The 14,657-nt window shown below is 34.6% G+C and overlaps 1 protein-coding gene across 5 annotated transcripts in view; it reads left to right on the top strand.

Annotated features, from left to right (window-relative positions):
• LOC137863897 (connector enhancer of kinase suppressor of ras 2-like) overlaps positions 1–14,657 on the top strand; it is a 177,476-nt gene that overhangs the window by 84,733 nt on the left and 78,086 nt on the right. For all 5 annotated transcript variants that reach the window (XM_068697495.1, XM_068697496.1, XM_068697493.1 and 2 more), the window contains exons 5-7: positions 2,544–2,585; positions 6,595–6,714; positions 13,282–13,341. In XM_068697495.1, coding sequence (XP_068553596.1) covers positions 2,544–2,585; positions 6,595–6,714; positions 13,282–13,341 — 222 coding nt within the window. The remainder of the gene's footprint in view (positions 1–2,543; positions 2,586–6,594; positions 6,715–13,281; positions 13,342–14,657) is intronic.

Raw genomic sequence — 14,657 nt, 5'->3', positions numbered from 1 at the left:
GTATCTGAGTCCTATTTTTTTTTTCTTTATCAGTATTCAAAAACATGCTCTTTTACCTTATCGGAGTTGTGAAGGTGTCCTGTACCTTTGAAAGATAGGATGTTCTGGACAGTGCAGAAGCTGGCTTTTATGTAATACTGTTGCTGTGACTATTTTGCAGTTCCTTTATTTTGCTGCTTTACATAGAAGAAATAGAATGCAGTTATTAAAGAAATAGAATGCAGCTACTATTTTTTAAAAGTTTTTAAACACTAAATAAAATTAAAAAATAATTTTATAAAAAAACACAATTTTTTAACCTCTTTTTGTTTATGCAGGACAGAGAAAGAATATCACAAGAAGTAATATTTATTTTCTATATATATATATATTTATATATATATAAATTAATTCTATAAATATTAGTCCTGGAAGAATATAAATAAATATATGTATATGTGTGTATATATATATATTATTTTTTTAAAATGTGATCCCCAGTGCATTGCTATGTATCAAGAAAAAACAAAAAAAAACAAACACAAAAACAAAAAAACAAGCACACACACATAAAAAAAAAAAAAAAAAAAAAAAAAAAAAAAAACAGAAGAATATTGTCCTACATATCATAATATTTTTAGTATAATATCACAAGTGCTTTTAACCTCTCAGTTAAAATAGTCTGATGTATATTAAAAAAAAAAAAAAGTCAATATGCATAGAATTTGGAAGGAATCCCAAAACCATTAACATTTTTAATGCTAATTTAATCTTGAATGTGCAACCTAAGTATAGCTAACATTAATTCTGCTCTACAAAACAGTAAAATTTCAGTTTTACTATGCAAGTCTTTGACCTGAACTAATTAAGCCTGTTCAGAATTAAGCTCATATTGTGTTTCTAGCACAGAAATTAAAGGAATAATTTAGATAGGACCATTAGCTCTGAAGTCAAGCTATAAGCTGTCCTGTGATCATTTGTTTCTCTTGGTACTTGAGGGGTTAAAGGAGATGGTGGATATGCTGTTTGAAGTGTGTACAAGTTGTAGGGAAAACTGCCTTGGGCAATGCCAACTGAACTGACTAATTGAAATCTTTTTTTGTGCTGAAGAAAATAACAGTATGAATACAGAAGAAACATCAAAGGGATGCTTGACCATGAAATGCTAATATAAATTGTGTGTTTCTTGGCACTCATGATCTGGTTTTAACTTTTATTCCGTGACAATATTTTGAAAACAGTCTTCACTTAGAAATTAATTTCTCTTCAGATGTGCCCATCCTCGAAGATGAACTTGACGCTTTGATTTCAGGCTGAGGCAGTCGGTTGTGCTCCGGGTCTGTGCGCTGGGCTGTGGGTTTTGCTCAGCCTGAAGCTGCCCTGCAGCAGCCTGGGGTGCACTGAGGGACACCTTCCTTGATGTGGTGCCCCACAGGAGCAGGCTCATGAGCTGGACGTGGCCTCTGCACTTAACTGTGTTAATTTTGTTACATGAAAGCACCCCATTGACACAGCAGGTAGGCATCACAGGCGGGCGCCCACCATGTAGGAGCCTGGTGGGCTGCGTGCCTCAGGCAAGCGGTGGAAGGTTCTGGAGCTGGGGCCGCCATGGCCACGGGCTTGGCTGCGGCTGCCCTCAGAGGTGACGAGGTCTGGGGGGAGTTCCAGGAATTTCTATTTTCTCCTCACACTGCCTGGCCAACTCCTTTTAATTTTTTACTAAAACACATCTTGAGGGCTAGGGTGGCTTTTCAGGGTGCCGACGGGCAGGAGAAAGGTGAATTAGAGCTGCCTCAGAGCACTTGGGCCCACTTCTGTAGCAAAGGGTTCAATACTGTCTTGCCGTGACTCTGTCTTGCAATACAGGATCTTTTTGAAAAAATCATCAAACATTAAATAACAGTAGAGGTGGTAGATCTCTTAGGAAAAAGCTTCAAAAAAGCAAGTAATGTTCTAGCCACCTTAAATTCTGTTAAATAAAAATGTGAGTTAAGGGACTAATGACTGAAGTTATGGAGTGCTAGGATTTATTATCCTTAAGAAAACTTGCAAAGTGGACACACTATGTTGTAATTTTTGATATATTCATTTACCCTTCCTTCCCATGCCTTATAACACAGCCTACCTAGTTGTAGTTCTGACATGGCTGCACCCTACACAACCTGTACAACAGCTAGTTGGTGTTCCGCTTGGCAAGGCCAGGCAATGTCTCTCTCGCTCTGATTATCAGTGAATTTCCAGCATGCCAGATAAATTATATTCAGTTATTTTTTTCTTGCTGTCACAAATCTGTCCCCCTGGTTTACATGTACATTATTGTTGGTATTGAGCACAGGATTTTCCTTACTATAAATGGAAAAATAGATCCTGGAGCTTAGCCACAAGAGAAGTATGGTTACTTTTGTGAAATAATCATTTGGACACAACTAAAGAGCTTGTTTGTCTTTACAGGTAAATCTGTAAGAGAGAGCTATAAGCATAAAGCATGCTTTTCTTAGTAGATTTTAAATAAAGTTAATTAATTGTTGCTTTAATTATTTATTTTTTATTTTATTTTACCACAGGATTGTACAGTGTATGAAACAGAAAATAAAATTCTTCATGTGGTAAGTAATCTCTGTATTCTACTTTGGTATTCTCTAGTCCTACTATCCTACTGGATATCCTCTTAGCCCCCCTTCATACAGTTCCCTGGAGGAATGCTCTCTGTCATACCTGCAGTTAATTGCAAATTATTGTTCTCAGGTTGTTTTAGAAGCTTCATGGTACTCTGAGATGGTACATTCTTAGAAGTGTAGTAGTCTTACTAGGATTGCTGATGTGGAACTCCATCAATGGATCCATCACCTATTGCATTACTAATTTCATTGGTTGTCAGACTGAGAACACTGTAAGAGCTTTCAGCACTCTAAAGATCTAATGACTCAAGGGAAATGGAAGTATCTCATGCAAAGTTATTGATTGGATATTGGCCTTTAAGTGCAAATACTTTATATTTTCATGGTACCAGCACAGAAAGCTTATACTGACAGTGAGATAGAGTTAAAATGTATTGTTAAAGGGAAATCTCAAAGGATTTACAAGTTCAGATAAGCTTTTGACAAGCTCTAACCAAGTGCCTGACTCTTTTTTTTTTTTTTTTTTAAACCCTTTTACACATACTCTGCTTCCAGCAGGGATTAAAATTTGTCATAAAACATTGATGTGCTGTTAAATTCTGAAAGCATGCAGTGACTTTCAGGAAAAAAAAAAGCTTACTATTGCAAACCTGATTCTGAAAAGAACTTCTAAAAGCACCTGAAACCTTCTGGGATTTGGAGTGTATATTTATATACATACAAACATCTTTTAACCCATGACTTGTAATTCTAACTGTATACAACTGCTAGAACTCCATTTTTATCAGGAATGTTACTTTTGACTTTACCTGTTCTGGATAGAAGCCTGAAAAGGTAGAAAAGGAGAGAAAAGTTTCAGTTATTAGTCTTTTCTAGGCTTAGCAATGAAAGTGTGATGAGCCCTAAGGAGCCTGGATCCCAAGGCAGTAGAACTCACTGTAGCCTGAGCAAAATTACCTGGAGCTACCCAATACAGAGCATCCAGGCTCTGAAAATCAGCCTGTTCATTATAACTCTGAAGTGGAGTGAGAAGAATCACCATATTTCTCACAGCATCTTAAAAAAAATAAAATAAAAATTAAGGATACTGATTTAGAGAATGAGCTTTGTAAATTCCCTTTATGGTCTTATTTTATTTCTTAAAAATAATCAGTAAAATTAAATAAAAGAAAATGCTCCAGAAAAATAATTGTGATACTCTGAAGTAAAATTTTATATTTATAGGACAAAGGATCTGTAACTCCACACCACGTGTAACTTTGGTTTAATTCTGAAAGATATTATGACAGATAGAGTAGAGTAGTGAAGGCAGATGTATAAACCAATGATCCAGGACTGACTTTCTTCATCAGTTACCAGAAAGCTTCACTGACGTGTAGATTTGTTTGGAGGAGCTCCACACTAGGCATGTGTATGCTCAGGTGATGTGATTGCACGAGTCATATGAGTAGACTGTGTCTGCTCTGCAGCTCGGGTATTATGGGAAAAGATAAATTATGAAGGAGTAGTTTTCAGGATCAATTAACAAACAACAGCGTATGTCTGAGAGTCAGATTTCTTTTGTCTGGATGTCTGCCCAGCAAAATAGGTTTTATAGGACTCTGTCAGTTCTATATATATATATATACAGTACACCTATGATAATTAAAAATGCCAACCTGCTAGTTGCTCTTTCTCTCTGCAGTAAATGCAGGTCATGAACTTAAATTCTTTGTACAAACCTAGCAGTAGCTGCCATAGTTAAATATTTTTGTGACATACAAGTTTCTGTGGTTTGTTTAAGACGTAGTGCTGTCTTAGAGATTCTGTTCGCGTCATGGCACATTGCAGGAGTGTAATAAATAGTTTTAGACAGCCTGTAAAAATGTACGTAGAGTTCCACTGCATCAAGTACTGAGCTTCATGAAACACCCATTTTTGTTTGAGATTTTCTTAAGTTCAATGGTATTGCACAATCTGGAGGGCATGAACATAGTTTCATGGTGTTTTTGGAACTAGTACATGGGATTTCAGTGCTTGCTATTTTTTTTACACTAAAAATACTTTAACATATGCTAATGTGTCTCCTCACATTGACAGTGTTAGATCAAATGTTAGTTCCAGTCCCTGTGCTGTTATTCATGAATTCTCCTCAGTTGTTTCCATCAAGACTGTCTCAGCCTTTACATTATTTGTAACTGATGTCAGGTCTGTCTTGTATCTGCTGTACTACTTTTACAGCAAACTGGTATTTTTAATTATTCCAATATATTATTATTGAGTATTTTGCTGCAGCTAATCTCCCACATCAGCTTTCAGTAACCTTCTGAATTGTGGTGAGATGTTAAAGATCCATAAGATTAAACTTTTTTATTTAGTTCCAAAGTTTATTTACTGAGAAAGTATTTGCCGGTGACAACTGTAAAATTATAAAACATGAGAAAGCAGATTGCATTGTCTGTGGATTTAGTCTGCATCACATCTGTGTGTATGATGTTAAAAAGATGTCAAAGCCTAAGAGATTGCCTTAGTTTGAAATCAAAATAATCTTTGGATATGATAGTAATTCAAAAGGAGGCTGAAAGTATATCCACACAGCCAGAGCAGCCGTCAGGCAGTATGAAGCAGTAAAATATATTTTTGAGCCAGCCAGTTTCCATATCTGTGGTGGGAGAAGACAAGACCTAAAGTTTCATTTACAGTTTCTGGCCCAGAGCTGAAACTGCTAGAAATGTTCCTGTTATTTTGGTGACCTTTAGCTGCAGTCATGCATACCTGAATGTGAGGCTTTGCTACTTGCATCTGGTACAAAACGCAAATGCCACATCCAGTACTCCAGAGCTGTACTTAACTTTCCAGATGAGTAACTATACAGTGAGTTGAAATATTATGTATAAATTCAGTCAGTTAATTTATTCATTGTGACAACTTTATTTGTTTAACTTATATGTATAGTGTCAAATGAGATATTAGAAATCCTCATGGTTTTGCAAATGCCTGAAACAAAACTTCCCTTAAGGGATTTCACTACCATTTGCAATAATTAGTGAAAACGAGAGTATAGCCCCCGAAGGAAAATAGATGCATACAGTGTAACTTTGACGGGAAGACCATTCTAGAATTCATCTAAATTAATGCTTTCAGATTAGTTTCAAATATTTTTAGGTATATTCTTTTTGAAGGAGCACTTTAAGAAACACATGCAAACATGGGAATAAATCTTTACACATGAAAATTCTCTGAGTCCAGATGAGTTTCTTTCTGATCCACAGCCTTGTTTTTTGGCTTTGATGAATAGGTTTAATCTGTCACTATCACCGTTACCATTGATGCACTACAGTTCCTACTTGGAAGGTGTTTATGTGGATTCACATTAAGGTTTTGAGATCTTTAGCTGGAAGGCATCGTAACATAAAATTATTACGTTGTTGCATTGACCTAGAATATCAGTTAAAGGATGTGTTTGAAGATGCGTAAGAATATTATTTCAGGCACTGTTTCTGCCAGTGTTATTTTAAACAAAGGAAAGACCTAGGTTGTAAAATGCAAAATTCACTGAGTTACCATTGTTTGTGGAATTTCTCTGATTATTTGGTAACCAAAATAGCTTATTAAGTTGGTGTATAAGGCATTTATTTTGTCTTTTTCACTCGACTTCCATTTTATTTGTAGTGGTACATCATGACAACAGATGAGTTGAAGTTAATCAGGCTTTTTTTTTTTTTTTAAACTGCATACAGTCAGGGTGGAGAAGTTTATTCAGGTACTTAGATATTCTCAGTGCATAATAAAATATTTTGGTCAAAAGAGCTGTACATACATGTGTATTTTATTGACATGGATGTTTTCTGTTCACTTAAGCTCTCATTCTTGACTTTCCAGCTCCTTGACAACCTGTAGGTTTCCCAATGCTAAGAAATAAATGATCCGTTTATTCTCAGATAGTTCTCAGAAGAACTTCTTTGCCAGTAGTTGCAGTTGAATATGAGTAATTATATTGACTTGTTTTTCTTCATAGTGTAAAACCTTGTCTGGAATTTGTGACCACATCATTTCACTCTCATCTGATTCTCTGGTGTCACAGTCAGCACATCTTGAGGTAGTTCATCTCACCAGCATTATGCCCAGTGAGGGTCTGGTAAGTAGCAAAGCAGTTTAACTGTTAGAATACAGAATACAAGCATCAGTTATTGAAAATTATTTCTTTTTTTAATTTGTCAAGAAATCAAAATGTATTTTCATGCAGTGTCCTATTTATTTTTGTAAGCTGAATCTGATTTCTGAAAGTGGTTTCATTAGCATTAATGTAAATAAAAGGACTGTAATAAAAAAATAAAAAATAAAAAAAGCCTGTTTTACCTAGGGCTTCATGTGCAAGTGGCAAACATATGAGGATATGATTAATTACCATTAGTTAATGTGCTTTGAAAATGATTAGTGGACGGTATGTTTCTTGGTCTTGCACTGAAGTTATATGACTCCCTTATGATTCAGTTCAAATAAAACTTTAATTAATATCATCCAAGAAACAAAACACATCCCTTACGTTCATAAGTTATTGTTCACTGAGCAGACTAGGTAGGTATCTTCTGAACATCCTGGCTGCCTTGCAGTAGCAATTGATCATACCATTAAAATTTTCTCTTGAGTTGATAATGTAATAATTATTTGGCTACTCTTTGTTAGTGTTAATGTACTGTTATATTTGGACAAGGGTTTTTTATGAGGTTCTAGGTGTTAATGGGCAAAGGCTTCTATCTCCTCTCCCTAGTCCCCCACTTCACAATCATTCTGACATCAGTAGGCTGTAAGATTCATAGGGGTTGTGCCTGGGAACCTAACATCCTGCTAAAACTAGGACTTTGGAACGAGATGATCTTTAAGATCCCTTTCAACTCAAACCATTCAATAAAATCTAGAGTGTACGGTAGCACTTCAGGCATTTGGATGTTCTTGCACGGGCTCAACTGCAGAAAGTTCTGGTACTGACAACTTAAAATATGTTTTAATGTCATTATATGCATTGTGATATGTTTCTTGTTTGTAACCAAGTGTGATTTACAGATTCGTTCTAATTCCTGTTAGTTGAGATGTTTTGTATTATTTCACCATGTTAATCTTTGCTCTGACACTGAATAGTAATGAACATCATGTGCAAGTTCCATCAAAGTTACAAGAGCATAATTATTGATGTATGCATATTAATTTGAGACTGCTGTATTTTAATAATGAGTAATTTTTTGTATGACTAGATACATTACTTTAGTCTTTATAGTTAACAAAGAACACCACAGCATCATAAAATGCATTTAATTTTAATTCTGTGGCATCGTAGACACGTAGCCCAGTACATAATCCTAAAGACAGACAAATTGCTTGCTGTGCTGCTGCATCCTAATTGCCAGATCTTCTCTACTTGTGGTTTGGTTTCCTCTCTTGGTCCAAGTTCTGGGTTAGTGCAGGGATATCCAGGAAATGCCAGATCAGTGTCATTTACAGCTTGTCCAGTACATATATTGTAAATCAGACAGTGCTTTTGACTTGCATTAAGACTACTACATCCTGCCCACGAGCAGTCTGGATCTCTGTGACTTTCCTTTCTACCCAGAAATGTGCACTATTAGGCAGGTGGCCTTCAGGAGTTCTTGGTTATGAATGGTATACTCTCTAAACAGATTACTATGCAACCTCAGAGTATGATTTAATCCTTTAAGGCATAGGTGGCGGAGGTAAGACTTGTTGGCTGCATTGTTGTGGCCAGTCATGTGGCCTGCAGTTTCTTCCACACTGCCCTCTTTTCCAGCAGAACGTCAAGCAGACAGGGCCTGTGCTGTTCCACTGCTGCAGGCTGGGCTCCATCACTAAGTGGAAGAACTGTGGTGTACTTCTCCATCTGTAGCGTACCGATAAGTTTGTAGCCAACACAACTGCAGTAAGTGGGTACTGCTGACAGAGGACATGAGACAAATACTGCAATCAAAATTGCCCATTTAAATTTTTTTTTTAGATGAAGTGAAATCACCGTGAATGACTGAGTTTTCTATGCCTAATTGTGAAGGCACTATAACATGGTAGGTTGGAAAGTTCTTTATAATCAATTTTGCTGACATTATGTTCTGCTTAGGAAAAAAAAAACCACATGTGAAAAAAGGACTATAAATGGGAATAAAAGAAAAATCATGTGACTAGGAAAAGAAAACATTAATCAGAATCAAATATAGAACAGAGTAATGAATTACAAATGGCTTTCTCATGATTGTATAGCAGTTTTTTTCCACAGGATCTCTGCTCCATTCAAGAGAAAAATGAATGCTATTCACTGAATGGAAAGTATTCAGAGTTCCATTTTTATCCTTATCATTCAGTGTAGGGTTTGATGTCTTATTTACCACTCTTCAGCTAAGCTCTGTGTTCCTTTGAGATACTAATTACATCATGAGATTTTTTTATGGCCTTACTGGGTGCTTCACAGACACTAATTAATTTATCCTCAAAACACACTTGTGAAAATGATGCTGCAATTCTAGTTGTATAGATAAGAATCTAATGTACAGAGAAATTTGGGCCAAAATCACCGAAAATCTATTTTTTGGAACTCAACTGGAAGTACTTACTGTGTGATTTTTCAGAATGCTTGTTACTTTTATAGACTCGGTTTAAAACAGTCTCCCTTGATTTTAAGTATAGCTAAGGTTTTCAGAGCTATTGAGAACACTAGCTACAGCTTCATACGGGGCTGGCACCTAGAAAATGAACACAATTGTTTGCCTTTGGTGAAAAATCTATTGTAAATTATTTGCTCAGATTTATATTAGAATTCAGTTATCTGGAATAATATTCAGTTGCCTTAATTATGACTTTTTCTCTATTTGAAGAACTTCATTTGCAAAATTGCTTTTATTATATATCTTCTAATTTCTTCAGCAAATGAGCCAGAAATCCTACAGATACTGCATAAACTTAAACATAAACTGAATTAATTTCCAGGTCCAAGTCCATGCAGTTACTACACTGAGTCAGTATTCCTGCGGGGGTGTGTCTTTGTGTTTAATTGTTTGTATAAATTCTGTACCCTTTCATTTTCACAAAGAGATTATTCAATTTGAATGTGTACCTTGAGTTCTAGCATCTTCAAGCTTTCTATACATGCATTTATGAGCTTAATACTCTTTCTTCTTGGCCTCTGAAGTGTCTTCTTTTTCATTCTGCTTTGTCAAAAAAATAGTCTAATCTCATGCATTCCTCAGAAGACACTCTCTGCTGATAGTTTCATGGCCGTTTGCTGGACAAAATAATTTCCGTTAGGAAGCACACCTTAGAAACATACTACTTTTTTTTTGTCTCTTTCTATTCCTTCCCAAGCTCTACCAGTCAAATGCCAAAACACTCTCCATATATTCTCTATTACATTTTAAAGTAACTTTCAACATTGTCAAACTCTGTCTCTCTTACTAGACATGGAAATCCAATTTACCATTCTTTCTGTTTAGACAATGACATGTTTCCGTTCATTTGCACGATAAACTTTTTGAAGTTACAATAACTTGCGGTGAATTTTAATGTGTGATTTTAATTTCTAAACACTGCACACAACTCAGTACAAGATCAGCATGATCTCTCAGATCAGCATGAGTTTTCAGAATATCATATCTGACTGCTATATCAAAATATATGGTATCTGATCTGATATCAAATGTGTAGAGAGAGAATACCTGATCTGATACTATCTGATCATATCAGAATATCATAATCAGTTATGAAAGAGCAACTGTTTACTTCTATCCCAGAAAAGGCAAAAAAGCCACTTCCCACTGCAAGTCTCCCATCCAGAGGCTAGGATGTGTTTCAGGATTTACAAGCTCCCTCCTCTGAGTGTTTTTCTGACTGTGTCTTTTCTTACTGAAGGATAAATCATCCTTTAAAAACCTTCATACCACAGAAGGCAGTTGAGAGCTGGATTCAACTTACACACTGCATTGTCTGTTACGAAGGGTAGGGAAGTGCTGACAGGTGGCATATCAAGGACATGTCTTTTAGGGAAAAATGTTTACAGCATTGGAAAGAGGGATTTGAAGTGTTGTCTTTCAAGCAGGGAACATATCTGGCCTCTAGAACCTACAGCACAGACTAAAGAAAAAAATTTTCGGAATTGGTATGTGTTTCTCATGGGGTGCTTTTTAAGAATATTTTTAGTCTTATTTTCAGAATTATACTCAAAGCTTTTTCCTCTGTGGAAAAACATTTTTGAGCTATTCCTTTATATATGATGGGAATGTGTATATAAATATTTATGTTATTGTTTATGTTTAATACATAAATATTTGATAAATAGCTTGCATTCTGAACTATATAGAGGAATAACTGAATATAACTTTTTTATTATTATTTTTTAGATAAAATACAATCTTTCAGGGTTCTCAGGTAATGTATCTCCTCCTGTAAAGGAGGTACAGTGCTACTGTAGTGGTCAGCAAAAAACAGCTGTCATTTTTCTTTAAGGGGATACAAGGATGAAAGCTCTACCTAGACCAATTTGAATCATTCAGAAAAATACTTTATTTTAATGTATTTTGTTCTTAAACTCTAATAGCTGAAGTGAAAGAACAAACTGTAGGATAATTCTTAGTTGATTAGCCAGTTTTTCTGTCTCTCAGATGGCATATGTTAAAAGATAGTGTGTGATTTTTTTCTGAAAAATACATATAACTTAACAAGAGGCTAGGAATTTTATGAAGAAATATATGGTAAAACTTAGTGAAAAGTTACCACTGTGTTTTGTTTTCACCTTAAAAATCTATTAATCTATTGATCCATTAGGTGAGGAATTAATCTTGTCAACAAGTAAAGTGTTAGAATTGCGATGCTAAATTTGATAATAAAAGTGTGGCTGGAAATGTGACTGAAATCTACAATGTGCTAAAGTAACAGACCTCTGTGATGGATGTGGTGCTGTTTAAAATTCTGGTGAAAAGTTCATTGTGGAAATGCAGCATACTAGATGGATTTTAATCTCTGTGTAAGTTTCTTAATGGAGACTCAGTATCCCATTTCTAATGAGGACGTTCAGGGTTTTTCATGATCTCTTGTGTATGTCTTCTAGTTGGGAAAGAGAGAATCAGATGTTTGTCAATAACAGTTGAAGGTACTGTAGAGACAGTAAAATAGCAAACTGATAAAATTAAGCCAGCTGTGGAGAAGGAAATAGTGGAAGACTCACTAGTAAACTTTCTTCCAACTAACTGTATTTTATGAAAATGATTTCAAAACTGCCAAGGCTTAACTTGAGCATCTCTGTTATGAACAAATTAAAAAACTTATACAGCAGTCTCTTACAAGAACAAGTAGTTAGAGTGTGTAATATATATAATGGAGTTTCCTAAGAAGCAGAGTTAAGCAATATGATCAGTTTTAGCTAGTCTTTATTTTTAAGATTTAAATAAAGTTTAAACTTGCTGAAATTGAATTAGTTTGCACAAAGGGAGAAGCCACATTTTGTCCTGATGAAAAGTCAAAACAGATACAGTTAGAGCACGTATTTTGGGGCTTCATCCAGTTAATCTTGGTTATCTGCAATATCAGAGATTCCACAACCTGACCAGGCAACTAATTCCAGTGTTTTATCACAATCATGATTTTAAAAAATAATAGTACAAAATAAATAAACAGATAAAGGTCTGTCAAGTTCCATCTTGTGTCTGTTGCTTCTCTTGTTCCCACTGTGTTCTTCCAAGAGTTTGGGTCTGTCTTCTCTACACACTTACAATAAAGGTAGTTGTATAAAGCAATAGGATCTTACCTTCATAGAATTTATTTATTTATTTACTTATTTACTTATTTTAGGTTAGCAACTAGCCTGCAAATCTTCATTAATGTTCAGGATTCTTGAAGTTGGTTTCTGTGAACAAAATGTTCTTTCTTATTTGCTGGGGGCTCTAAACTTCCATTTTGACAATACACAGTGATGCAGAATTATTGGAAGGCTAATGAATCAGCAGTGCAATGTATCAATTAGATTAATTAGATTTCAAAATTTGATGGATAACCATACTATATGGCGAGATGACCTTACTCCTGAAGAAGAATGCAGCAATTGAGTCTCACTGACATTCAAGGCTCTGTGTGTTTGTGTGTGTGTGTGTGTATACATAGATACCCACTTAGGTTGTCTCTCTGTATCTCATCAATCACCTCCTTCAAGCACAACTCATGCTGGACTAATTATAAAGCTCTTGTTAGTTCGCCAAGATCATTTTTCTCTATAAATTGGCAATATGAGCACTGGCTTACGTACTTTCCAAGTTAGATCATGAACCAGTAACTCTCTGAAGATGGGGCATATAATTTTAAAGACTATTTCTGTTCATTGTTTCAGTTTTGTTGCTACTTTTATGGCACTAGTAATAAAAAGAGATTAAGTTAAATATTACAAATACTGCATTGTAACAAGCTTTTATGCTGATGCTTGGTGTTGAATTCTTTCAAAAAATGTATATTGGAATTATAAATGCAATAAGTGAGAAAACTGTTCTGTTTATCATGGGTCTTGGTACACAACTTTTAAAAATGTTATTCAAGCATTGATAATGCCAGTTTGTTGAAATAATATTATCCTTAAACTGGAATATATGTACTTATTTTATCATCATGCAAACATCACTTGTTTGTTTTCTGCAAGAATTAATTACCCTTCTTGATCTTTTTTCAGGGGATGTATATCAAATCAACATACGATGGGCTGCATGTAATCACAGGAACAACTGAAAATGTAAGCTTCCTTATCCTAAAAGACTTTTATCATGCATGCAAATATCTTCGTTAGATCTGCAGTTTATTATATAATGTCAAAACTTGCTATGAAACAAGCTACTTTTTATCTTTAACCTTTTTTTTTTTTTTTACTTATGTCATGTTACCTTAAAAATTTAGAACCATTAAAAATAGATATAGAAAAATATCTTTGATGAAGTGACAAAATGTTGTAATAAAATTAAAATCTTGAACTTCTATCTTCCAATACACCTTTCTAATTACGTATTTTTTCTCTGTCACAAAGGTATTTTGGTTTATATTTAGTTGTTTGTTGTTTTTGTTGTTGTTTATGCAAGAGCATCATCATTAGTCTTAAATAAAATCTGTTGTATTTAATTTTTTTTATCTCCTTCAGATAAACCTCTCAAAACAGGACAATTCAAGTTCATATTTAAAAAAAAATAAAGCTTTCAACAGATCAGTAATATAACAGAAAACAATCTGTCTCGTATGGTTATAACCAGACTAGTTAAAGCATTGCAGAGTTGATGATAAGTGTGGATGTAATTTGACCAACCATTAATATGTACAGTGAGGTTACTTTTTGCAGTGAGTACATTATCATACAATGATGAATACTTTTCTTCTGTTTTTTGTTTTTCTTTTTTTTCTTTTTAAAATGGACAGTATTTTTTTTTAATTCTTTTCCTAATTAGTAAATGAAATTTCTTGAAAAGTAGAATGCTAGAAAAATTAAACTTGTGGAGATGATACCTATCCTAAGATTGCCTCATAGGAAATGAATAGGTTCTGTGGGTCTAAGCAATTCTGTAAAACAGACTGTAAAATAATAAATTCTAAAGCATTTACAGTATCAGCAGTATTGGTGGCTGTTAAGAAGAAATGGGTAACGCACAAAAAATAACTTAAAATATTATATTCAGGCTGTAGAATAATCTTTGATAAACCAGAAGGTTTTCAAGCTAGCAGTAATAACTGACAAGATTATCAGTAAGAAGGGAGAAATTGTGAAAAGGAGCAAATGAAAGAGAAGGGAGTGACTTGACAATGTTAGGGGAAAAAAGAAAAGTTAAGACTCTGAATGACTTTTGTGTGAGGACATATGAAAAATTGTTTAAAATTATTGAAAAATAATTATTATTCCTGAATCGTATTAGGAGGAGTTAACCACCACTAAGTTTTCATAGTTTCCAGTACCTGTAGCAAGTAGAAGATATCAAGAATGTATTAACCATCCTTTTCATTGTAGTCCCAGAAATGAGGCAATATCTGGATTGAAAGTACACAGAAATGCTGTAGCATGTAAATCAG

This window comes from Anas acuta, chromosome 13 (assembly GCF_963932015.1).
Source record: "Anas acuta chromosome 13, bAnaAcu1.1, whole genome shotgun sequence".
In the NCBI taxonomy this organism is placed as follows: Eukaryota; Metazoa; Chordata; class Aves; order Anseriformes; family Anatidae; genus Anas; species Anas acuta.
This window is presented reverse-complemented; position numbering and strand designations above follow the sequence as displayed.